We start from the raw sequence: 27588 nt of genomic DNA on the forward strand, positions 1-27588 counted from the left end.
CAACATTATATATCACGCACGCTGCATACTAATGCCAGCACTAAAACACATCTTTAAAATAGCTCATTCTGCTGCTTGAGATCCGAGTGAGTGACAGGAGAAGCAGAGGGAACATCAGAATTCCCCCTGTGGCAAAAACTGCTGATTGGGTCCTAAAAGCTGCTGCAGCTTTTTAACTTGTAATATTTGCGTCCTGACGCGTGCCACGAGCAGCCACACAGACTGAGACACCCTGATTGTTGGAGGACTCAAATAAAATCCATCATCACAGATTTTTTTTTCTCCTGTAGTTCAGGTTTGTGTGCGCGGATGAGCGCGCGTGTTCTCCTGGAGAGGTTTTTTTGCGACATGTTAAGGATGATATCCCTTGGATGTTTCCTGCTGCTGTTCGGGCTGACGCGTGTCATGGCAAGCTATCCCATCTGGTGGTAAGTTTGATTTTCATTTGTCATGCTGGACGGACGGTGACATGTTTGAGTTCTGGAAGGTTTGCGCGCGTCAGGAGGAGCGCGCGGCTCCTCGTCTGACAGCAGAAACGCGTGTTTGGGAAACTTTTGAGGCGCTTCAGGATGCTGATGAAGAGAATAAATATTTATTTCAATCCTGGATTTAAAAAAAACACAAGTGCAAAACTTTGTGTGGGTGAGCACGTGCGCGTAAAAACTTATTTGACGCATCCCAGAAGTTATTAGTGCGTAAAGTTAGGCTTTTATTTTGAAATTTTTACCAACTTGACCCTTCCTGTATTATCACATCTCATTTTATGTTTCCCTTATTGAAAATGGTGGTTTTATTACTGTTTATGCTAATTTCCGACTTTAAAATCTCCTTAACACTCGAATAAGATTTCGCATTAATAGCTCAGTGGTCCTAATTAAGGATGACATGCAGGATAATTGGGCTGTCTCCTCTCTCTTGTCTTTTCTGTCCCTCACAACCTCTTACAGTGGAACTAAAATAACCAATAATGCCTCATTTCGGAAGAATCCTTCGCTGCTTTTGGGAGGCTTAGAAATTGGGTGGACACTGATCTGGCTCCATAAATGGGTCCCCTGGTGGTAGCACTGATGAGAAACTAATTACATGCTCAGCTGGAAGGAAAAGCTGATAAAACAGAGGCTCCCAGAACGCCCCGCTCAGTGTTTTATCTGCAGTTCATCTGCTGATATTTTGGGTTTCTTTTATTTAGCATGTATTGGTGGCTCAGAGGAAGATAAGCGCACGGTGAGATCATGCAAACCCAAACCTGTGAGGGTGTAGCTGCAGAACAGATTCTGTAAAAGTGGCCACCTTTAGGCTCCCTGACGTAACACTGCCCCTTTTTTTCTACTTCAAAGACTCCTGGTGTATTTTTGTTTTCCATGGCAACTCATCCCAACTCAAATAACACGGTTCCCTTTGGATTACGCACAATATGCCTGCATTGTTTCTGCGTTTCTGCAGTTATCTGCGAGCTATCGCTGCTGTGAAAAGGATCTTTCTTGCCTTCAAGTGGCCACTATAGATGCACCAACCTCTGCACCTCCATGTGTGTGCGGATCTGCGCCGAGGCAGGTTCACGTCTGCCTCTCTTCGACCTGCCATGACATAAACCACCCCAACGCCTTCTCTCCAGTCCACCCCACCTTAGAAGATAAATACCTGGAGGTGAAAGCTTGCCGCACATTCCTTTTCCCAAACATATTCTCTTGATGTCAAAGTCGGCTCCAAGGCCTTAGGGCCCACGGGTAGAGCGGTAATTCTGAGGCACCCTGCTTGGGCTTGCTGAAATATGCATTAAACATGTGCTGGATACACTTAGATTAAAGGGGGGGGGGCGTTGTGAGACGAAAAATTCTTAACTGCATTAATCCAAACATTATTTTTCTGTTGTACTAAATCATATTCTCCGCAGGGCAGTTAATCTGACAAGAAATAAAAGAGTTTTTCCAAAGGAATTAGAGAGATTACAGAGAAGACCGCACGATAAATTCCTTAAATCCACACAACACATTGAAGAGCAGTCGTTGGTTGTTGGAGCCGGTCTCCAACAACACGGGTCTTTATGCAACAGCTCATAAAAAATCATAAATCACTCTCGGAGAGCGTTTCCTAACACAGGAAGAGGGTGAAGACGGCCGCCGAGCTCCACTGACTCATGATGATTTTGTGGGAGCTGCTTCCAGACTTGACAGAAAGTCGTACAAATGTGTCGGTGCAGACGGGGCGATGAAAGAGCGAGAGACGATGACAAATCAAAGCGTTTTTATCCATCCAGCTCCAGAATCCCAGGAATTCACGCGTATAGAAATCATACTTGATACAAGAGTTGATCTCCGGCGTCTTCCATAGTTGAGTTGGGATGTTTTTAACCCAATTTTTAAGAAATATTGAAACTCTTTAACACCAGAGCTCCAGTGTTTGTGTTCTCAAACTGGCGGGCCTTTTGGAGCCCCAACTTTAACATGAAACTTCAATGTCTACTAAACAATATCTTCTGGTTGTCCACGCTTCTTTGATATATTTGCTTTCTGATGTTTCAGCTCATTTTATGCTAAAAACTTTTCATTTTCTGTTGTCGTTGGATCTGGTCGTCAGAAAAGTCCTTAGCAACAGTTGCTAGCGTGGTTGTCGTTTCACAGGACACGCAGAAGATATGGATTAATAGTACAGAGACATGAACAAATGTTAAAAATAAACTTGTTCAGTAGACGGAGAGTAAATGTGTAAAAGTCGAGGCCCGGGGGCCGGATCCGGCCCTCCAGATCATTTTATTTTATTGTTATTAAATCACCCGATGTTATCTTGTGCTCATTTCCAATTTGTATAATTTTGACAAAATACATTTTAATGGAGGGTAAAATATTGAAAGTTATTTAAGGTTTAAGTTAATTTATTCTGGAATAATTTTCCTGCCTGTTTTTATTCATAATTGTAAAAGAGTTACGGTTTTAAAGTTTTAAAAATTGGCATTCTGCTAGTTTTTTGGACTATCTTTGCATTTACTAAACTTTTTTAGGCTATTTTGGAGTATAGCTAATATTCCAGCTACATGCTAGCTGTTTTAGCTAATTTAGGCTTTTTTAGGCTGTTTTGAAGTTTAGTCACCATCTGTTTTGGCTAACCTAGTTTTTTTTTTTTAAGTTTTTTTTTAGTATTTTAAGTTGTTTTGGAGTTAGGTAAATATTTACATGCTAGCTGTTTCAGGTCATTTAGACTTTTTTCAGTTGTTTTAGGCTAACTTGAAAATTAGCTATTTTTCAGCTACATGCTAGCTGTTTTGGCTAACCAGATTTTTTTTTCTTTTTAGTTTTTTTAAGGCTAATTTGGCATTTAGCTAACATTTTAGCTGGCTATCAGCTTCAGCGTTTTCAGCTTCTTTTTCGGCCCGCGACCTAAGGTGTGTTTTGGATTTTGGGCCCCTGTGCGATTGAGTTTGACACCCCTGACATAGACAACATTTTTGGCACAAATGGAACCCCATACGGCGTAGCCTCAGCTGGGCTCCGCCTTCAGTGGCCCTGAGGAAAAACTGATTTTGAAAACCCTGATTTACAGTAATTTTTTAATTGTTTACATTTGTTATTTTTCAGAATCTACTGGAATTACATTGATTGTGTTAATTGTTGAAAAGTTACAGTATGTTAAAGACTTTTGCGTTTGAGCGTCCCCGGTGACGCCTCAGGTGTTAAAGGGTTAGCTCAGGAAAAAAAAATCTCAAACTCCATCATTTGGGTTTAAATAAAATCACTATAACCCTCAAAAAATAAGTATTGCTCCAAAAAGTAGAAACAACTCAAGTATTTGAACCTTTTTTACTGTAGAAAGTGAGTTGCTTAACCCTACAGCAAAAGTATTTACATGATTTTCAACATGTGCATTTTTCTGAGTGTCAAGTCTCCCATATTCCAGGAGACCAAGCCTCCATTTTTTTTTTTTTGTTTAGAAATTTTTATCCTTAAATTCCTAATTTTTTCGTCATTTCAAGCATATTTTTAGGATCTTTCAATGTTCCATTTTGTTACATAAACCGCAGCTGAAAATAAAAGAAACTAATTTATTATCTATTATCACATTTTCATCTCATTTTTATGAAAAACACAAAACTTCAGCCACATGTGTATTAATTTATGCTTTAAAGAATAATTAATTAAAAACATATTGAACTTTTTGATAAAGCAACAATAAAACAAGGTTAAAGGGAGAAGAAAATATTTTTTTTTTATCGTTTCTGATGACATGAAAGAACATTTAAAGAATTATTGAATCAATCTCTAATCATTTGAACTAAATTGTAGGGTTTTCTAAGACCTGTAAAGTCTCCGTGTCCTGCAGACATAAGAGATAAATATGCTTCAAACATAGAAGACAGCAACAAAAAACATTTTTTCTATCACCTTTAGAGCAGGGGTGGGGAAACTACGGCCCGGGGGCCACATGCGGCCCTTCAAGCTCATAAATCTGGCCTGCCAAACTGGAATACATTTTATTGATAATCCTTTTTAATGTTTAATTTTCTGGTGTCTCTCCATAGATGGAAGACTACAAATAAACTGAACCCTAAAAATATACACAACCAAAATTGTTTTTATCCACATTCCATATTATTTCTTTCTCTTAAAGGGTCATCTTTTTGGGGGTGTTGACCTTTATAAATGGGGCTCTAAAAGTGCTGTCTGTTGGCCAATGGGCAAATTTTTGACAAAATAAAATAAACTTGTTTAATTCTTGAAAAAAAAGTTCATAAAAATGTCTGTGTGATGCCCCCTACAGGTTGAATTGGGGTATTACATTTAAATTTCCGATTATCAGATCAATACAAAACCATGAACCTTCAAGTTCGGCCACAGAGACACAGAAACACTGTGGAATCGGCTGTCATTCAGACACAGCTCTTGTACTGGAAAATCTTTTAATGATAATCATATAAACCCAAACATGGAGACACGATTACCGATGTTTTTGTAGAACTCTTCACAATAAATGAACCTTATTCCTCGTCATCGTATGCGTCTTCCATTCTAGTGAGATATCCACAGACAGAGCAGGTAGCTCCTCCCACATGCAGCCGCAGCGTCAGGGACACATTTTTTGACAGGCGGCGAGCAGTGAATTTGCCACGTGGCGAAAGAGGGGCGGGGCTCGCGAATTTGTCATGCAAATCGCGTCGGGTGAAATTACTAAAACATAGCACAGATTTGCTCCTTTGGTCAAATTTTAGAATTCTTTGTGGCCAAAGAGTAAACAAGTTTTCCTCACCCGTTCTAGAGTTTCATTAGCACTGAACCACCAGGTTTTTCACATTTTTTGTATTTGAAAGTCATAATTAGCTCCATTATTTTAAGTGAACAGCTCCCTGAAAATTATTCATAATTTAAATAGTTAATTTGGGGATGTAAAGCAGAGGTCTCCAAACTACATCCTGTCTCCACATTTGGCCCCAAACACTATCAGAGACACATGATTTTAATTTTTTATTTTTTCTCAACCTGTCTGATAAAAACCCCAATAAAACATGACTTTTAACTCCACCCATCGGACTATTTATACTATATGCCCGCGATGGAAGGTTGGCGCCGGTGTGTGAATGAGTGAACGAGTCTGTGACTAAACGCTTTGGTCCTTCAAGGACGGTAGAAAAGTGTTATACAAGTATACGCCATTTACCATTTAACTGTTTTGGTATTATTTTTCTGTGAAGATGACAGAAAGGAAATATTTACAATTTGTCTTTTTGGTTCCCATAAATGTTTAGACACATCCTGTGTTTGGTACATTTTTTCCAGGGATCGGTTCCTATAAATCAATTAATCGATTTAAGCTTAACAGATCAATAATTGATTCATAAAATATAGATCGATTTAGCACATGAAGCTAAAGTCTGTTAGCTTGATGCTAACGTTTAATGGGATTTCCCATTGGATGGTTAATGCTAACGCTCGGTTGACGTAAACATACATTACTGACTAAATAAACATCTTTATTTACTCACAGGCATACACTTTCCAAACTCTTTTAAGGAAATACTTTTTGGTCTAAAAAAACGTTGTTTTGCTCATACTTTCTTCTTCTTCTGGAATAAAGTGTACTTCTATATTGCTGAAACGTCCTCCAGGAGAAACAGAACAATGTTTACAATGTTAATGATCTGAACTTTATTGTTAGAACTTCTACTTTAGAGAATCTTTGTAACACTTTATGATATTAAAAAATCTCATTATTTTACTAATAAATGTTACAGTATGTGAACTTTATCAGATTAATATAAATTTATTCAAAACATAGAAGATTATTGATGTATTTCTAAAAAAAATGTGTCTAAATATGTAAACTCAATTGAATTAAAGGACAGAAAGTTGGAATCGATCCAGATTCTTGTGAATAGAATTAAATAATTTCTGGAAATTATAATCAAAAAAGTCATTTTACTTTTCCAATAAGTCCGGGGATGTACTTGGACTGATGTGCTGCAGAGTAACGGGACAGACGGGGCTGACAGAAGGTCAATCTAAAGAAATGTTCTTATGTACCAAAGGTTGAAGCAGACAAATGAGATCTCCTCTGGAGATAACTTCAATTTGCTAAATGGAAATGTCTTTTATAGGTCATTTATAAGTGATTCTGCATAAATCTTTATTGATCAAAAACATTAAACGTGAACAAAATTAATACATTTACAAATTTGGACTGTTGGAGGTCTCCAACAGAATCAGATGTTTGAAGGATTTCACAATTTTGGGCCAAAAATATTGTGATCAGTCGAGAAACACGGTTCCTGCTGAGCACCTGCTCTTGAGCTGTCCTCATTTAGACTCTTATCAAGCCAATCACACTCCGGGACGTTGATTATGCTCCTGCCAGCGTTTTGGCATCAATAGACGCTTCATTTAAAACCAGCAGTTGTTGGAGTTGCCAAAAAGCTACTTTACAGGAAGTTTGCCAACAATAACAGGAAATGTATTAAACTGATCCTTCGTCTTAAAAAACATTTACTAAGATCATGTTTTTTAATTCTAAAACAAGTGTTTCTACAAACAGACCAGAAGAATCAGAATGAATGGAAAATGTTTGTTTTTAACACAAAAGGGTTAAAATTGACAAATGTTTCTCAAAAGTTGAAAATTGTGATTATTTCCTGAATTGAAGTTTCATTTGTCTAAGAATAAAAATGCTAATTGAGTGGACACTGAGAATAAAGACAGAGAAAGCAATGAGGGCATGAAGACAGACAGATGTAATCAGCCGGCCAAGTTGGCACTTGTTCCACCTCAGAACACCTCCTTTAAAGAAACGAAAAAAGAAAGGCGGGGCCTTTGGGGTCTGTGTTACTCTTAATACACTCTCTGAAGTCTCAATGCTGGGTTTGCACTCTTATTACCCTAAGCTAAGGGCCTGTTAAGTGTGCGGACATTTAATAACAAGGTGCAGCTTTCCAACTTGTCAGCTTAAGGTCTATGAAGATCTCTCGATGCCCGGCTGACTTTCATCTTGCGCTGAAACAATGTCGAGGCAGGGCTGCAATTTGAAGTGCACACAAAGGCCAGGTGTCTGCAGAGAGGGTAGTTGAAGGGATAAAGGATGAACTTCTAATGGCACCATCTGATACGACAAATAAACACACACGACCAGCGAAGGCAGACGTGACATTACACCGCACCAGCAGAGAAATGAGCCTCTCCCTTCAGCATCAATAGCTTTAAAAGACTGCAGGAGATGATATAATTATGCGCTGACACTGGAACTTCTCGCCTTTAGGTCCCTGGCAGTGGGCCACCAGTACTCGTCAATGGGCACTCAACCTATTCTTTGTGGGAGTATACCGGGTCTGGTGCCCAAGCAGCTGCGTTTCTGCCGGAACTACGTGGAGATCATGCCCAGCGTGGCTGAAGGGGTGAAGATCGGCATCCAGGAGTGCCAGCACCAGTTCAGAGGCCGGCGCTGGAACTGCACCACCATCAGCAACAACCTGGCCATCTTTGGGCCCGTGTTGGACAAAGGTAAGGTCACTTGAGAAGAGTTTACACGGAACATGTGGCGGGGGCCGTCAGGTTCAATGTCAAAATCAGAGGCAATAAAATCCAAATTCTGACATAAACACCATTCCCCACACACATAATAATAAACCCTTCAAAATAAAATACCCAAAAACAAACAAAAGAGAAATGATCATAAAAGAGGCTAAAGCTGAATCCTCCTTACTTCTAAGCCAGGAGTCGGCAACCTTTAACAGTAAAAGACCCATTTGAGCTTGTTTTTTACTGATCAAAACCTAAAAGAAACCTTTTAGAAATTTTAACTTACAATCTTGACCTTCTTTTTTTAATAATAAATATGAATTATGTCTATTTTTTGGCACGAACTAAAGCAAAAATATGAAAAGAACCTAGCATCTCTCAAAATTGATTTTTTTTTTTACTTATTTTCAAAATAAAAGATCCTCTTTGCCAAACGGGATCATCTCAGTGCAGCTCTTGGCAGCTGTACAGCATAAGATAATATGTGCTTTTAACTCATAAAAGATCAAACTTTTTACCAAAGTTTTACTTTGCATGTAAAATCTGTTCATTCTGGAGGTAAACAAGACGTCTTCAGGGATGTAAAACCTACAGTTTATCATCTATGTGAACCTCAGACATTAATTTATACGTTTAGCTAATATAAATTCTAATTAAGTAATCCTTACTTTAAAAAAAATGCTAGTTTATTTTTCTAGTTTGTACTTACTCCAGGCTTTTTCTTTCACAGCTCTATTCCGTCAAATGAAAGGCTAGGCCGTACGTCATCACCAAATCCTAGTCCCTGATTGGTCAAAGTAGCATTTTGTACGTAGGGCCCAAAAACTGTCTTAAAATTTGGCGTGAACTCCACAATTTTGATTGTAGAAGCCTAAAAACACGCATTCACGTGCATTTACATTGACTTTTTATTGGAAGTTGTTGCTTGAACGAGCATTGCTGAGACCTCTGTGATCATTTCAAAGGCCTCAGCTTTTATTTTGAAAGGTCCCCACTAGTTACTGGTTCAAACCTATTGTGCAGAATTTTTATTTAATCTTTTAAATTGTCGTCAAAGGAATAAAATGACACATTTGGTCATCTCCAGGGATTTTTTAAAGAAAAGTGTTCCAGTCACTGCATAACAATAAGTCTCTCCGTTTAGACTTCATCCTCTTAACTTTACTGATTTCTACATGCAAACAAATCCAAATAAGCACTCTGGAGTTGGAGGGAAAACCCCAAAAAGCATGAAATGACTCCTAGCAATATTTCAATCGGGATCCCAGAGTACGAAGCAGCCCGGTATTTAGGCTAATTGTTAAAACAACAAAGATTACAGCAACACTTTCTTCAAAAATACACAAAGAATGCCAAGATTTGCTTCACAACTTATCATTGTCACGCGTGATCCTGCGTAAGGTTGCATGTGGAGAACATGTAAGCTGTGACTCCGCGGTCTGACCCCTCTGCCCTTACACGTGTGGTATACCTTTAACCAAGTAAACCAGCCCAAAAACAAAAATAATACAAGTGACTTATGGGGTTCTGAGCTGATTAACTCTTCCATTAGCTCTTCTATTTCCCTTTTGTCTTGTATTTGCAGTAGAAAAGCTGCATTCCCTGCGTGCATCATTCATAATGCTGATTGAAATCCTTCTTCAAACAGAGTTCAGACAGAACAAGCTCCTCGATGAGGGGCCTGAAGGAACCAAATAGTGTTCACAGTCAGCTTAAGAGAAGTGAGTTTTGTCTTGTAGGAGTTTGTTTGGGAGGGGATCCCCCGTTACTGCTGTGAAGATCCTCAAACTCCAGACTGTTTCCCATCAGATTGGGATTCGCAGGAATCAAAAATCTGTTTTATAATCTATCAATATAATTCGAAAACCTCAATATTTCTGTATGTATTCAAAAGTACTATCAACGTCTACAAAAAAACTATTTTGTAATCCATAAACCGTCACACGCATCAACATTTCTCTTGTGTTTTGGAAAGAAATCTACATTTGAAAGGGAACTTTTATTTCAAAGGTTTTTGTATATATTGTAAAAATAGACTGAAAACAAATTTAAAATCCTCAACATTTTTTTTTTCAATTATAAAGAGGTAATAAAATTACGGTAGAGGATTAGGGCCGCTGGAAAAAAAAAAAAAAATTCTGACTTTAAAGTCAGAATTGTGAGAAAAAAGTCCGAATTTTTCAAGGGCTTTTTTTTTTTTTCCAACGGCCCTAATCCTCTACCGTATAAAATTTACCAACGGAGACAGAAAAATGGTTTGAGAAAACAATTTCAGTCACTAAAAGCTTTTTTGGTGGATTTTTTTTTAACGCAAGACAGAAAATAAGATTTTTTTGGTTGAAACTGTTTTTTTTTTGCTTTCTAAGGATTTAGTTTTTGCAGTGAATAATTGTATTATATATACAAAAAATAAAAAAAATTGGTAAGAGTTTATAATAACTACACACTACGAAGCATTAGTTAAGCATTAGTTAGCGCTTAATTAATCATTTATTAAGCATTACCAAGTAGCTTATATGTGTTGTTATTAAAATATTATTTATGATTTAAAAGGATTACTAAAATGTGTTTATTAATGGTATTTTAAGACGTTCTTCATTAACAATTAAACATTTAAATGTAAATAATAAATGATTTACAAACCAGTAATTTAGAGGGGGTTCTTTAAGCTCCAAGTTAGTTTATAATCTGTTAATAAATTATTAAAAAAATCTTGTAAATGTATAATTACACACACATTGTTAGACATGAACTGTTAATCTGTTAAAAAATGATTTATAAACTCATATTCCTGTTGTTCAGGAGGAATTAATGCACTTATAAAACTTTTATTACATGTTAATGAAGTTTTTTGTGATTATTCTGAAGAGAGAGCTATTTATGAGTTAGAAAGTCTTTACACATGAGATGGAAGGAAAACAGAAGAATAAAGAGCACACAAATATTTATTATATAGTTGAAACATAACAATTGAGAAAAAATAACAATAAACAAAAGTAGATTCAAAAGTGAAAGAAAACTTCAAACAAGTTTCCTTATTTCACCATTTGTCTGTGTGTATCATTGCAAATGAATGAAGGAACGTTGATTTTGTGTTTATTTTCCCATCAGCCGTTAGCAGAAGTTGTTTTTTGTTTTATTTGTCCCCAATTACTTTCAGAAAAATGTTTCTTCTTGATTGTATCTGATCTACTTTCATGCTACAGTCTGACTGAACCAAAAGAGGGACATGAAGTCACTACAGTCACTTTGTTCTCTGCAGACTTGTGACTGTCATATTTGTACTGATGAGCCATTTTACTTCCTTTTTGTTATTCAAACTTGTTTGTTTTAGCTAAAATACTCAGGATTGACATAATACTCTCTGCTTCTCTTGGGTAATCCTCATCAGATTGGGTGTTTTTTACTTTAGTATTGGAGGTAAAATTTGCTTTGGAGTCAATTTGGTGAATTTTACTTTCTTTTAAAATCATATTTGAACCACTTAATGAAATTAGTGAACCAAACGTCCTATCTTGAGTCACATGAAGGGATTTTACCAATTTTACCAACTCAGCAAAACTCTACCTAAAAACTGATATGTCTAGTCTTGACTGAATATTGAACACAGGCTGAATCTGGCATGATCTTATTGTTTTGGTTGCGCTTTAGAGCTGCTCAAAGAGGCTCAGGGTGCTGCCATCTAGTGGTCGGAGGTTTTGGTGGAAAACAAAAATGCTGAAGGATGCGTATAAATAATAATCAAATATTGTCAGCATTTTAAATCGATACAAGTATCGCCAAATGAAATATTGCAATATATTGTGATATGTTTGTTTTCCTACAACCTTACTGAACGTTTATTTTATTTTATTTTTAAGATTATAACTATAAATAAAAGATTTTGAAAACACTTTTATTTTGAAAAATGTTGATTCCTCCTCGGTTAAAGCAGGGCCGGGCCTTTTTTTTTATTGGATCTATCGGTTTTCAAATGGCTTTTGGGCTGAAAACCGTTACACTATCTGGCAACACAGATCCTCATGCAGTCGCAGTTGAAACGCTCCAGCGTTGTCCTGAACACCAACTGGAACTCTGGTTTTCAGATGGAATCACGTTGTCTCATTTACTCAGAATTTACAGGAACCATCAAAACAAAGACTACCAAAGTAAAAGAGCTCTGGCACAGACCAAACAGTTCACTGTGAAAATAATAACGCCAAAGAACTCACTTTAGATCATTTTCAAATACGATTTCTAACAGCAGAGTCCAGAACATAGAAGGATGCTGAGCTCAACTTGTCAGCTAGTTTCCTGAAGATTGATGCAAACCCGAAGGCGTAGAGGTCACTTAGGGCAATTGCTTTTAATAAACTCTTGAGCCAGTTGATGGAAGGGGCTTGAGCTCAAGTAGGTGGCTAACGATAGGGGTTCTCTATCCCAACTCCTTTGTGGTGCAAAATGCCACCAAGTCTCTCCCGGGGCCGCCCCTCCTAAACCTAAATTGCAGGGCTACTGACTGGAAAGAGAAGGCAACTACTGGGCTTTAGTAAATCATTTTGATTGGATTAGGGTCACTCTGGCCCTTAATAATGTGAGAGGTCAAAGTGGCTGGATTAAGTGCCTTTGTCGGGGGCCGAGGAGAGCGACTCGGGGGCTCACAGGCCTTTGATAGGGTTTAGTAGGAGAGGGCTTCCATTTCATTGGATTCGATTGATGCTGGTGTTTGTCTCTGCGACCGGGCCATTGTCCCCTCTGGTGTCTGTCTGCAATCCACACTGTTGTGTCCGTTTCCTCCTGCCCCCCCGTGGGGTTAGGAGGGGAATAGAAAAGGTTGATTCCTTTTATTATCTGCAACACAATATCATAAGTCGGCTCATTTCTGGCACTTCATTGAAAAATGTTCTTTTTAAAGGGATGGAGTTATGGATGCAGCGTTTAAACCTCAGTTCAGGCTACGGTGGCCCTGAAGTGCCAATCAAAGGTCTCTCAATACAGAAACATATTGACAACAATTAAAAATATAATAAAAATGTTTCCTAAAAACGAAAGTAATTTGCAGAAATCTAAACGAAATGTTTAAAAAAAACATAATAAAAAGGTATTATAGGACATCACTGAGTGGATCAACCAGCTGTTTCCCACGCTCTCCCACTAGCTTACAGCCCCTCACACCCTCAATCTGACATTACCGGTGAAACAAAAATGCTCAGCAGTATCTGAGCTGTACTGTTTGATCCACATTCCAGCTCAGATGAGGAAAACAAAGACGTTCATGGATCTATTTGTCTGCAAGTGGATAAATCAGAATACAGCGTGAAGCTTGTGGCTCCCCCACTGTATTTTCTATGTCACAAATACAATCTTTCTCCAATTACATTTTTTGTCTGCTCCTGATTCACAACTATTTGAATAAATAAATACTCATAAATGCATTTTAAGCTTAATTTTCTCTATATATTTTAGGGATGCAACGATGCGGTTTGCTCACGGTTCGATACGTATTGAGCAAGAAAAAACAAACCCTGAAATCCTACAATTCCACAGATGAAAATTAGTTTGCAAAGAGAAATACCATAACAAAAATTCAGATTTTGACACTTATAAAAACTGCAACAATTTTAGCAGTTCCGTAAAATCTAAACTGAACCAATTTAAAATATTTAGAACTGACTTACTCGTCCAAGTAAAGTGCAGTATCCCTCAGCTGACAGGCACCTCAGACTGATACTGAATGAATAAAATGTGTATTCTGAAAAAAGTCGTATTGAAGTGTCGAAATCCTATTGAACGGTTTAATTTTATATTGAATATTTGTTGCATTCTTAATATATTTCCTCCATCGTCAGTAAAATGCCACAAGAACATGTTAAAAACTCCAAAAATACTATTTTCATCATGAAAATAGATTTTTTTTTGTGCTTTTAACATGCTCTTGCAGCTTTTCTCTGATAATAGAAGACCCATAAAAAACACTTGTGATTAAAACTGCATTTCAAATTTGGATCAGAAAACCAGAGGCTTGAAAACTCTCATTCTAATGATGCACCGACTGAAATGGGCCGGTCACAGCCAAACTGCGACTGGATTAATCCAATATTGCTCTTTAGTTTTGCACTGCTAATGTTAGCTTGCGCTTGAGCGCACAAACAGAGCTCTCAGCGACGGGGAGAGGGGCGGGTTACTCTGTGTCACTGCTGCTGCTGTGCATAAAATAAAAATTTTTGAAGACTTTAAATTTTGACTAAAAACTGCATAATTATAAATAAAAGGCCACCGGGAACAATTTTAGATGGTTGCAGAGGGACTTTAATATATTTCTCCATTGAGTTATTCATTGATGGGATTTGAACTTCAGGGCCACCGTACTCTGTGAGGAGGAAGCAGGCTCTCAGTATGTAGGATGCTCTCAGCATCCTCCGTAATCTCTTTAGCCTTTCTGACCTCTAAAACAATAATAATACATCTTTCTTCATCTCTGAAAAGCCACTTTTATCATCTAAATCCGAGGCCCAAAAAACATGTTTCTAATGAGGGCCACATAACTGTTTTCTTCCTTGATGGGGGGCCGAGTCGGTTTGAAGGCTAACAGGAAAAGTGTAACAATCACGGCCTAAATGTAAACATTAACGGTTTTCCAGAAAGCCACACATGGCAAAATCATAAATCATTTATTTCTGTAATCCTTATAGAAAAAAATAATGCCAAAACATTTTTAAAACTAGATATATAGCATTACCTGCGATAATGTTAGAGTAATTGGTGTAAGATGATTGTGGCCACTGAAGATGCTAATGCTAATAGCTGAAGATAATGAAATTCATAGCTAAATATACTGAAGTTGAAAGCTAAAATGGCTGAAGCTAATTGCTAAAAACACTGAAGCTGATAGCAAGCTAAAATATTAGAAAAAATGCCGTATTAGCCTAAAAAGACAAAACAAAAACATTCTAAATTAGCCAAAAAAAAGTGCTGAAATATTAGTTAAACTCCAAAATAGACTTAAAATCAGAGAAAACGCCAGAATTAACCAAAACAGCTAGCATGTAGCTGAAATATTAGCTAAATGCCAAGTTATCACCCACAAAACTAGTAAAAATGCCCAATTCAGCTAAAATACCTATTATAGGGCTAAAATATTAGCTTAATGCCAAATTACCCTAAAAAACTACAAAAAAAACAACGAAATTAGCATGTAGCTGAAATATTAGCTAAATGCCAAATTAGCCCCCCCAAAAAACTTGTTAAATATCCAATTTAGCCAAAATACCTACCATAAGACTAAAATATCAGCTTTACTCCAAATTAGCTTAAAAAAACTAAAAAAATAAATAAATAAATAAATTAGCCAAAGCAACTAGCGTGTTGCTGAACTAAAGCTAAATGCCAAATTAGCCTAAAAAAACTGTTAAAATACGTAATTTAGCCAAAACGGCTAGCATAAAGCTAAAATATTAGCTAAGCTCCAAATTAGCCTAAGAAAGCCTGAATTAGCCAAAACAGCTAGCATGTAGCTGAAATATAAACGAAACCCAAATATAGTAGTAACTGCTATAACAGTTGAAAAAGCTAGCATAAAAAGAGCTGAATATGTTAATAGCTGAACGAGCTAAAGCTGAAAGAGCTGAAGAGTTATGGACGTCCCAAAAAACGTACAGAAGAAAAGTAATAATAGTAATAAAGAAAGAAAGAAAAAGTGAATTACTATTAAACCAATAAATATTCCATCCTCTCCTGTCAAAGTTCAGACTGCAGAAGGTTGGAATAAAAAGTCACGTTCTATGTGGATCTAGATCTGCGTTTCTGATGATGTGAGGGGGGCCAGGCCAAATGTGGAGGCGGGCCTGATCCGGCCCGCGGGCCGTAGTTTGAAGACTACTGATCTAAATAAACTCTTGACCTCAGTCTGATCTCAAAGGATCTGCCTCTCACTGTAAGCAAACCGGCTCTAGTTCCTTTCTGTGATGTTAACACCATAAACATATACAGAATGTTTATGTTTTCATTCTGTCTATGGTCTGGACTTCTATCTAGGTTTCAGTCTCCACCACACCCCACATCACCGGCTCTGTCTCTAGGCTACGTCTGCGTCAGCACTCATTAATTTACATTAACCAAAGTGTCAAAACATGCACCGCTGGAATCTGCCTGTGAAGAAAGATCATGCAGGTGTTCGTGTCCGCGAAGCTGATCCCAGCAGATATTTACTTATTGTGTGGATACTCTGAGCCCGGTATACATTTAGTGGTAGAAGGTTCTCTAGAAAAAATAGATGATAAAAGCCACTTGAGCAGGTAGAGACTAGCCGAGACTGATTCATATCACTGGATTAGAAGCAAATTAATTCCAGATGAAATGCAAAAAAATTCAATATACCAGGAAGCACAGGCTAAATCAACAAGTGGTCCTTAAACCAACCAGGAAGAGGGCAGGAGATGTGGGTTACGACCTCTGACCCCAGGATGAGAAAGTGTAACTATTTAGGATGAGCTAAGAGGTCTTTCCTTTTCATGAGTCGTATGTCTGTCCGTCCTGGGGGAGGGAAGCCGGCACACCAGTATATCATTAACTCTGTGCAAAAAAAGAAAGAAGGGGTGTGGTAAATGGAGTTGATGGGGGGACCTTAGCCCCACTCCCTGCTGGGTACCGCTCGGAGCACAATATCGTCGAAACCATGAGATTAAGCAGGAGAAAAAGTGCTTTTCCCCATTCACACGCCCTTTAGATTGTTTTATTAAACCATTTGAATAGGGATTTCCCTGTCTGTCGACAAGCAGGGTCCAGCCAATGCATAGTTCTCTGTTGCTATGACTTAACTTGGTCCCCACTAATCACTAGCCAGGGCAAATTTCATATAAAATATCTGGGTCCATTGTGGGACTAACACAGCGTGACAGTGACAGCACAATAGGGGATTCAAGCCCCCCAGCAGGTTGTAGGGACCACTTGGCCTGCCGGGCTCGGGCAACGTTTGGTGGAAAAGCATTGTGCAGGAAAACATGTCTTTAAATTGATTGTAAAGCAGACAAAGCTGGAGCTGATGTAAAGAGGTGCGTTAAATGTCATTTCAGGTGCAATTAGTCCCAGACGCTCTGATCTATTAAAAAAGGGAGAAAAGTAGTATTAGGAGCGCTAAAAATGTGCTTGGATGCTGTCAGAGTTGATGAGGAGTCAGGGTAGCTTTTTTTTATGAAAAGGCTGCCAATACGTCACTGACACCTGAAAATAAAAACCATACCACCATTTTTGGTTTAAAAGGGAACCGTGTGGAAGGTGGATCGTTTTGTGGTTCCCTCATTTATCGCTGGAGTTAATAAATATCCCGGTAATATGGGTGGAATCTGCGAAGTAGGATTACTACGGTGGCCCTGAAGTCCAAATCGCACAAAAACATATCAAAGATCGGCATAACAATAAACCCTTTTCACTGTGACGTCAGACAAAATGACAAAAACAGTGTGTGTAAAGTTACTTCTGTTTTAGGGGTATAGACCGACATAAGCGGAGAATTGACACTGATTAAAGCACATATGTCAAAGTCAAGGCCCGGGGGCCAGATCCGGCCCTCCAGATCATTTTATTTTATTGTTTTAATGGCCTGAAGTTATCTTGTGCTTATTTCTAACATGTATCATTTTCACAAAATGTATTTTTATGGAGAGTAAAATATTGAAAGTTATTCAAGGTTTTAATTAAAATTATTCTGGAATAATATTTCTGTCTTTTTATTATTCATAATTATGTTTAAAAGTTTAAGTTTTTTGGACTATTTTGGTATTTACTACGATTTTTAGGCTATTTTGGAGTTTAGCTAATATTCCAGCTAACTGTTTTGACTCATTTAAGCTTTTTTAATAGTTTTTTAAGGCTATTTTGGAGTTAGGCTAATATTTACACGCTAGCTGTTTTGGCTAATTTTTGGCTTTTTTATGTTTTATTTATTTATTTTTTGTGGCTATTTTGAAGTTTAGCTGTTTTTTTCGGCTACATGCTAGCAGTTTTGGCAAATTTAGGCTTTTTTCAGTTTTTTAGGCTATTTTTAAGTTAAGCGTTTTGTTTTTCAGCTACATGCTAGATGTTTTGGCTAGCCTAAGTTTTTTTTAAGTCTTTACGCTAATTTGGAATTCAGCTAACATTTCAGCTGACTATCAGCTTCAATGTTTTCAGCTATCAATTTCAGCATCTTCAGCGGAAAATTCAGCTTACAGGATTCACATTAGCATTATCGCAAGTAATGCTATATATGTAGTTTTTAATTGTGTTAAAAAGTTACGGTTTTAAAGTTTCAAAAATTTAGTTTTAGAGTGTTCAATAAATGTTTATCCTGTTCAGCCTGTGAACTAAGGTGTATTTTTAATTTGTTTCCTCCTGTGCGACTGAGTTTGACACCCCTGGATCAAAGAAATTTTACGTAAATAATAAAAAGGTAACCTAACCAATTTTAATGGAAAATTGTACAATATTTATTTTATAAATGCCCTAACTGTATTTGTTTTCCTCTCTTAGATCTAAACACATGAAAATAAAAATGTTATGATATCCTTCAATATTGGAGGTTCTATTGGAAATATCCACCTCTCATTTGAGCAGATATTATTCTAGCGGTTTATATTATGCGAATTTGCATGTATTTTAAGAGCCATACGCACAAAAACTGATGGAAAATTATGTTGGCCATGTATAATTTGTGCAGCAATAATGCACAGCACTGCTCATACGTGTTTTAATTGTGTCCAAGGCTGAATTTACTTGCTGTTTTAGGGAGCATTTTAGGGGATAATTGTAAAAAACAGAAATGGTTAGCAAGCATCATGTATTTTGAGCCTTCAAAATAAGAGCACCCCCAAAAAAAGTTCAGCAAATTTTTGGCAACGGTTTCCAATTAATTTGATCATTTTTTCGTTTATTTTCCCTCAGATCAGACACAGTTATGAGTAAAAGCAAAAAGGAGCAAGGTTAGAAAATAACGCCACTGAAATAACGTTTACTTTGGCGTCAGACGCGCTGACATCGTCTTAGTTTTGCTCTTTTTTCAGTGATTTTGTGAGAACAGAAATGTAAGCAACTTTAACTGGGAAGAAAAGATCTTTTTCAGCTCTGCGTCTCAATTTAAAAATGTATTGCTAGTGTTACCATAAATTAGAAGTATAAAATCTTAGTTAATTTTCCATTACAATTGGTAAGGTTACGTAAAATTGCTTTAAAGTTGCCGCTCTATACCTGTAAATCAGAAGTCCCTTTGCACACAGTCGGGAATGTCGCCATTTTGTTTGACGTCACGTGAAAATATATATAAAAAAAAAAGCAAAACAAATTGTAAAAAAAAATAGCTGCATTACAGTCTTGAAATCAAAACTAAATAAAAGTGAAACATTTCAGAAAACAAAAGGAATTTCCAGAAATCGAAATTAAATGTTATAAAATCGAACACAATAAGAAATCCGGAAAGGTAGGTACAATGGGGCATCACTGATTAGAACTTTCTTAAAAGTTTTTTCTTCCATGTCCGCATGCTAATATAGGTTTTAGGTTTAACATATCCAGCATCTCTTTATGCCAAATACATTTCAGCTGAAATCATAGATAGATCTTATCATCCAAACATCAATATCTCATAGGATCTACCTTTTCCAGTTTCTGTAAAGAAAAAAAAAACATTTCAGAAAACCAATTAATTTCCAGAAATCAAAGTGAAATGCTAAACAAATGAAACAAAAAACAAAAAAAATCCTCTTTACACACTTCACAGGCTACACTTTTCTCTCCTGTTTAATCTCTCAAAGTTCAAATGTTCTTAGAAAAATAAGTCGAGTTTTATAGATTACTAGAAAATATTGAATTAGCATGTGTGTTACGCACATATTGTGCTAAATTTAAGAAGAATTTCTTTTATTACAGTACACAAAACATAGTATAAGCCAACTGAAAGGATTTTCTTCATTATTTGTTTATTAGCAATTTTAAAAAATATATTTTTTTACATTTTATTTTCTTTTGTTGTAGTTTTGTATTGCAAAAATCATCAAATTCAATTTAAAGTTACATTATTTTTCCGGTAGGAACTTCTTTTTGCTCTTGTGAACACAATACAGACAATATGAACTTAGACCTGCTCAGTCAAACAAGTTCAAAAACATATTTAAACAAAATACTAGTTAAAAAGCCTAAGAGGCGACAGGTTTAGCTGTTTAGTAGTCAAATTGAGGTTGGTATGTTTTATCAAAGCGAAACAAAACTGTGACACAAAAATTGAGATCTCAACCAAATCATACAGAAAAGTCAATTTTTCACTGATTGTGAATTTTTTTGATCATGCAAACTTTTTTTATTTATTATTAATATTTTAGTTAGTCAAAAACATGTTCTTTCCCTTTCTTGAATAAGAGATAAATCCCTTTTACTTAGAGATTATTGCACATTTTTTCAGATCTTTATTTATTTATTTTTTTATGCTACCTTTACAGTCTTTGGCTAAAATACTATGATTTTTAGTACCGTCATAAACAAATAAAACAAATATTTTTTGTAATAACAAGCTATTTGGTTAAAACTTTTTCCTCCAATTCAAAAGTTTACTCAACTTTTCCTGTAACTGCTTCCTGGCTGAAATAACTACTAAACCAGTTTCAGTTCAATCATTTTTTATCGTTTTATTTCTTGTCAATCAACAAACCAAACTGCATTTTGTGCAGAATGTGTTTTTAAGGAGCATGCATTGAGATGCTGCATGAGTCTAATTGAACTTGTCCACATGCAGCCGTGGTATGAAACGGCGGTGGAGGATGCCAGCAGACTTTTTCTCTTGCATCATTGTCTCTAATGCCCTTTAGTCCTCGACTGGTTCCAACCTGCTGTAAGGGAGGAGCTGCTGCTGCCATTAGCTTTATACGCCTCGTGTCTTTGTTTTTCCCTCTTTTTCATCTCTTTTTGCTGGTTAACACAGAAGAAGGCATTAACTCTTTCATGTACAAACACATACATCTCACTAAACTCATTACACTTGGTGGTTGAAGTTACCAGAATGGAAGCTTGCTTCTTTTACAAATGGCTTCCATTTCATACGTGGTCACTCTGGTCACTTTGTGCTCAGTCTCCTCGGTGTGAGGCTGTTTCCTAACCTTTCAAAGCTTAATTGAGTCTTTTAATTACAGGCCTGTCAAGCCTGTCTCTTACTCTCATTTCTGTGGAAGATCCTGATCCCTCTGACTCATCAGTTCGCTATGTCAAGCAGAGACCTTGATGGCCTTATTTAGAGACAGCAAGATTGATGGCTGAGCTTGTAAGATCCCACACACTGGCACACTTTGGTGGATACACCCTGAACGGATCCGCCTTCACAGGAAAAATGCTCTGTTGATGTTAAAACGTTCAAGGCTGGTTCGTTACGGTTGTTGTGGCTGCACAATGTAGCAAATTAAAAGCGTCCATGACTTTTTAGGTTGTTTGTCTTTGTGTTTTTCTTGCTAGCTACACGGGAGTCAGCTTTCGTTCACGCCATCGCCTCAGCGGGAGTGGCCTTCGCCGTGACCCGCGCCTGTGCAGACGGTTCGGCCACCATATGTGGATGTGACACTCGACACAAGGGGCCCCCTGGCGACGGCTGGAAGTGGGGCGGCTGCAGCGAGGACGTGGAATTCGGGAGCATGGTGTCGCGGGAGTTCGCCGACGCCAGGGAGAACCGCCCGGACGCCCGCTCGGCGATGAACCGCCACAACAACGAGGCGGGAAGAGCTGTTAGTTCTACCAACACATTTGTATGTTAGTTGGGCTGCCACAAACAATAGTTGACTAATCACGGATTATTTAAAACACAAATCTTAACTATCATTAGCTATGAACTGTCTCAAAACCAGATACATAGCATTACCTGTGCTAATGTTAGTGTGAATGCTGTAAGCTGAATTTGGCTGCTGAGGATGCTAGTAACGATGGCTGAAGATGCTGAAATCTATAGCTAAAAACATTGACCTTGATAGCTAAAATCGCTGAAGCTGATAGCCAGATAAATATTAGTTAAATGCCAAATTATCCTAAAAAACAGAAAAAGCCAAAGTTAGCCAAAACCGCTAGCATGTAGCTGAAATATTAGCTAATCTCCAAAAATAGCTTAAAAAGCAAAAAGTCTAAATTAGCCAAAACCGCTAGCATGTAACTGAAATATTAGCTAATCTCCAAAATAGCATAAAAAGCAAAAAAATAAATAAAAAAGCCTGAATTAGCCCAAACAGCTAGCATGTAGCTAAAATATTAGCTTCATTTCAAAATAGCTTAAAAATCAAAAGCTTAAATTAGCCAAAAACAGATAGCATGTAACTGAAATATTAGCTAATCCCCAAAATAGCATAAAAGGAAAAAAATAAATAAAAAAGCCTGAATCAGCCCAAATAGCTAGCATGTAGCTAAAATATTAGCTTCGTTTCAAAATAGCTTAAAAATCAAAAGCTTAAATTAGCCAAAAACAGATAGCATGTAACTGAAATATTAGCCAATCTCCAAAATATCTTAAAAAGCAAAAAAATCTTAAATTTGCCAAAATAGCTAGCATGTAGCTGAAATATTAGCTAATCTCTTAAATAGCTTAAAAGCAAAAAAAAATCCTAAATTAGCCAAAATAGCTAGCATGTAGCTGAAATATTAGCTTCAAATCAAAAGCCTAAATAAGCCAAAAACAGTTAGAATGTAACTGAAATATTAGCTAATCTCCAAAATAGCTTAAAAAGCAACAAAAAAAAAATCCTATATTAGCCAAAATAGCTAGCATGTAGCTGAAATATTAGCTAATCTCCAAAATAGCATAAAAAGCCAAAAAATCCTAAATTAGCCAAAATAGCTAGCATGTAGCTGTAATATTAGCTTCACTCGAAAATAGCTTAAAATCAAAAGCCTAAATTAGCTGAAACAGTTAGCATGTAGCCGAAATATTTGCTAAAGAAGCTAAGAGGGGAAGAATTTGGATTGGGCCTCTGACTCCATATAATATAAAGTAACGACTAACCGACTATTAAATTAGCCGTTGACTATTTTAATAGTCGATTAGTCGTCGATTAGTCGACTAATTATGGCAGCCCTATCTGTTAGGTTGTCGTACTGTTTACGTTAAAATGTTCTTTTTTAAATCCACAGTCCCTCAACGACAACATGTTCCTGCGGTGTAAATGCCACGGGCTCTCCGGCAGCTGCGAGGTGAAGACGTGCTGGTGGTCGCAGCCCGACTTCAGAGTCATCGGTGACTACATGAAAGACAAGTACGACAGCGCCTCTGAGATGGTGGTGGAGAAACACCGGGAGTCCCGCGGATGGGTGGAGACCTTGAGACCCAAGTACAACAACTTCAAACCACCCACGGAGCGCGACCTGGTTTACTACGAAAGCTCGCCTAATTTCTGTGAACCCAACCCCGAGACCGGCTCCTTCGGCACTCGGGATCGCGTCTGCAACCTGACGTCCCACGGCATAGACGGGTGTGACCTGCTGTGCTGCGGCAGAGGCCACAACACTCGGACTGAGAAGAGGAAGGAGAAGTGCCACTGCATTTTCCACTGGTGCTGCTACGTCAGCTGTCAGGAGTGTGTGAGAATCTACGACGTTCACACCTGCAAGTAGACTTGTAAAGGTCCACAAAAGACTTCAATGGACAGACGCAGATTATAATCTGTAAGAACTGCGTGAAGCTGTGGACACACTGTTCTGTCTGCGCTGCGATGCTTCAAAGAGCCAGTTAGCATGAATCCACAGATAAATATTCTGGACGGCAGCAGTAACGGTGACAAATTTTATCACAATGATGAATTAAGGTTCATAAGTTGACAGAAGAACTGCTAGCTAGTTGACCAACACCATATTGGTGATTCTTTTATTTCCTCTATTAGTATGTAGATCTGTTGAAAGTAGAAAAGCACTGTTGATCTTTTCAAATCTGTGAAGAAACAAGAAAAGTAAGATTTTGTTTAAAAAAAATGAATTCTTCTCCTGTTGAACTTGTTTTTGCCGCAGAAAGATTTGATTCGCCAGCATGCGTCCTCCTCCTCATCACTGAGAGCTAACCTGAACACTGTGTGAGTGTTTTATTTTTGTTTTTTGAATGCACATGCCTTTGAGTGAATGTTTGCGTTTACACGTTCTCACATTCTTAAGCTAACAGACTGAAATCTGCTTTAAATGACTAACTTTATTTAAGAGTTGACATGAGCCACATCTGCTGGAAAGAACAACAGAGGAACAATACACCGTCTGCACATTCCCCAACACCGAAAACTGTTACCAGAGAGCAACGCCACTTTGAGCATCATGGAGACTTCCAAAAACAGGAGAACTATCTGACTGTGTCGCGGTCAGAGAGCTGGAGCTGTGCGTCAGCGGTCAGCCCTCGTGTCCCGCTGACTAATGTGAAGCGCATCTTCCATGTTTTGAGCAGTATTAGCAATAGCGTGTTGAAAAATGTTATTTAAAAATGAATTGCTATGTTTTTTGTGTAATTGTATTTTAATAACTAATGGAGGTATACCCCCAGTGTACAAATGTGTTATAAAAGCTCTCTCTATAACACAGATTACAAAAAGTTGTGTCAGTAACTTTCAATGGTAACACTTTATAATACCCATCTGTTATACATGGTCAACACATCATGAATTAACTGTTAGTTAACGAGTTAAGTGACTTGTTAACATAAAAGTTAACACTGTTAAGGAATTAGAAGCGTGTCTTATAGTCGGTCAGTTGATAAGCTGGTAGTTAATGAGTTATAAATTGTTACCTATATTTCAGCGAATTATACTTTACCTTATAAATTAGTAATAATGATTAAATCTAGTAGTTAATGAGTTATAAAAGGATTCTTAAATGTATCTTATACATGGTTAATTGATGACCATAAGCTGTTAGTAAGTAAGTTATTAATGACTTGTTACCCAATATTTATCTTTTAAATTAGTAATATGTCATTAACTGTTAGTTAATTATAGGGCTGGGTTGATAAAATCGAATAATCGATCAATCAATCAATAGATCAATAGTCAATTCATAAGTATAGATCAATCTAACGCATAATGCTAAAGTCTGCTAGCTTGAGGCTAACATATAATGGGATTTCATATAGGACGGCTAATGCTAACGCTCGGTCGACGTCAACATACGTTGCTGACTAAATGAACATTTTTATTTACTCACAGGCATGATTTTATTTTAAGAGATATTTCTAGTCTAAGGCACCATTTTTTGCTCATACTTTCTTCTTCTTCTGGAATAAGGTGTAATGCTATACCACGATCGCCACCTAGTGGCCAAACTAAAATGTTCTCCAGGAGAGGCAGAACAAATGGAGCTTCTCCATTTGAGAAACCATGTAACGCTGTACGGTATTATCAATCTCATTATAATTCCAAGAATAAATGTTATAGTATTTGAAATGCATCAGATTAAAATGAATATCTTCAAAACATATTTTGTTTATTTTTAAACACATTTTCTAAACAAATAAACTGTAAAATTGATTTGAATCGAATTAAATTGAGAAGATCAAAAGAATCAGAAAAAATCGGAATTGAATCGATCCAGGCTTTGTTGAATCAGTTTGAATCATTAATAATTACTTTATGTGAAAGGGATGTAATTTTAAAGTTGGAAATGTTCCTCATTTACGTAAGGGATAATGCCCGATGAAGTGTGCATTATCAAAAAGATCATTCACACTACGTCAGCCATTATACCGTGATCACTTACAAAGAAATAAATATTCAATATATTTCATTCTTGTTTTTTCTTTTAGGTTTAGATCAATTTTTATTTTTATTTTTTTACAAAAAGCTGATTACTTGATTGACAGTGCGGACCGTTGTCACGGTAATATGAGAACACGTCGGTGGGCCGACATTAGTAAATAGTTTATTTTGTCACTAATGAATAAGTCACATTTATGATTCTTAAACTGTTAACTATTTATCAAGTCATTTATAACTCATTAACTAACAGTTTCTTAATAATTTAACTAGCTATAATGGATAGTTATTATAACGTGTTACCTTTTAGATCCCGTCATCTTGTCTCAGAACTAAAATCTGTGCAGCATCAGTGAAACTCTCCCCACATTCCTTCTGTTAATGCTGCTAAAATTGTCTTTTTTTTTTAGGTCTTTACTCGTTTTTCTTTGCTGTCGGCTACCGTATATATAAACTCTCTGCATGTGTCAATTCTTTCTGTGAAAGAAACCTCTTAATATAGTTTGATAAAAATGTGAAGTTTGACTAATTATTTTCATTTAACCAAATTGAGCAAATTTGAAATGTTGGTGTGGTTTGTGATAGAAAACATTGTGGAAACTTGATGACTTAGAGGAGAAAAAAAAACAAAGTGGTTGGGCAGAAAATGTCCAAAGAAAGCTTTTTTAAAGTAAAAAACACACTATGACAGGACGATTGCTGGATTAGGCCACTCCCTCCCAGGAGAACAAGTGAACACGTTAAATTAAAGGAGTTTTCCATCATTTTTTTTTAATGAATGTATCGTTTTGTTTGTTTTTTTGTTCCAGCTTTGTTGTGTTTTCCTCCTCCTGAGAAATTCATATTTGAGTTTTTTGTGAAATTTAAAAATAAACGGAAGATAATATTTATTTATAACTAAAACTGCGACGGTTTGTTGATGGCATAATGTGCATATCAGTGACCTCTCCACTGTGGAGGGATGCAGAACGTTTTCTTTTTTATATGTTTACAGTTTGTTGCAGAAATGTACCACTACCCTTTACTGTACATCATGACTGAAAATATTAATAAACAGCCACACAACTAATGTTTTAAATAATTCTTGCGTATGGAAAAAAGACAACATCCTCATCAGTACCAGATCTTTGATGCTACTATACACTTTACATGTGAGTGACTGCTTGTGTGGACAATGTGTTTCTATCTTTTAAATCCAAAGTTTTGTACAAACTAGTTGTAGCATTTTTATAAATCTCTAAAATTTAATGTTTTTTATGATTATTTATTTTATGGTGTGTATATATATTAGTGAGTGAAAGTATATATTTCCGGAGATTTTTTTTTTTTGGAACAGTGTTGTAACACTGTAGGTTTTTTTTTTTTTTACCTCATCGTTGTTTTGATATTTTCTTTTACTGACTTCACACTTGCCCCTGTTATAGATTTCAACAAGTTAACAACTTCTGTAACATGAAAATAAAACAAAAATAAATATTAAAAACTGATGTGGGCTTTTATTTTTGAGAGCTGAGAAATAAAAAAATGTTTTTCATGTGATCAGTCAAGTCAGATCCTATTTTTATTTCATTTTACAGAATATTTTTTTTACCTTTTGGTGTCTTCCACCTGCTACGGATGAAAGAATCCCTCATCATTGTCCTGTTTTCAAAATAAAAGCTCAAAAACATTTACCGATTACTCGTTGAACACAAGGGTGTTTCTTCTTTAGCGGGTGTTCAAACCATTCTTTTTTTCATACTTGATTGTTCTTAATTTGTGTAATGTATCCACTAATCCACTAATATCCTAAAAATAAATAATCTGTACCGTCTATAGCTGTCTTTTGCAGATGATGTGGAGCTATTACAACTTTACCCATAAGCCCTCTAGAAATTAAGTCAAAAATTCTTAAATTTGAA

At 36.7% G+C, this 27588-nt stretch overlaps 1 protein-coding gene across 1 annotated transcript; it reads left to right on the top strand.

The window, feature by feature from the left end:
• On the top strand, nucleotides 1–27335 carry wnt3a (wingless-type MMTV integration site family, member 3A). The gene is made up of 4 exons (XM_024273256.2): nucleotides 1–428; nucleotides 7735–7976; nucleotides 21441–21706; nucleotides 23097–27335. Exons 1-4 carry the CDS (start codon nucleotides 310–312, stop codon nucleotides 23574–23576), a joined length of 1107 nt encoding a protein of 368 aa, XP_024129024.1. The 5' UTR covers nucleotides 1–309; the 3' UTR covers nucleotides 23577–27335.
• Nucleotides 27336–27588: the final 253 nt, after the last annotated feature.

This window comes from Oryzias melastigma, linkage group LG17, assembly GCF_002922805.2.
Source record: "Oryzias melastigma strain HK-1 linkage group LG17, ASM292280v2, whole genome shotgun sequence".
Classification (NCBI taxonomy): Eukaryota; Metazoa; Chordata; class Actinopteri; order Beloniformes; family Adrianichthyidae; genus Oryzias; species Oryzias melastigma.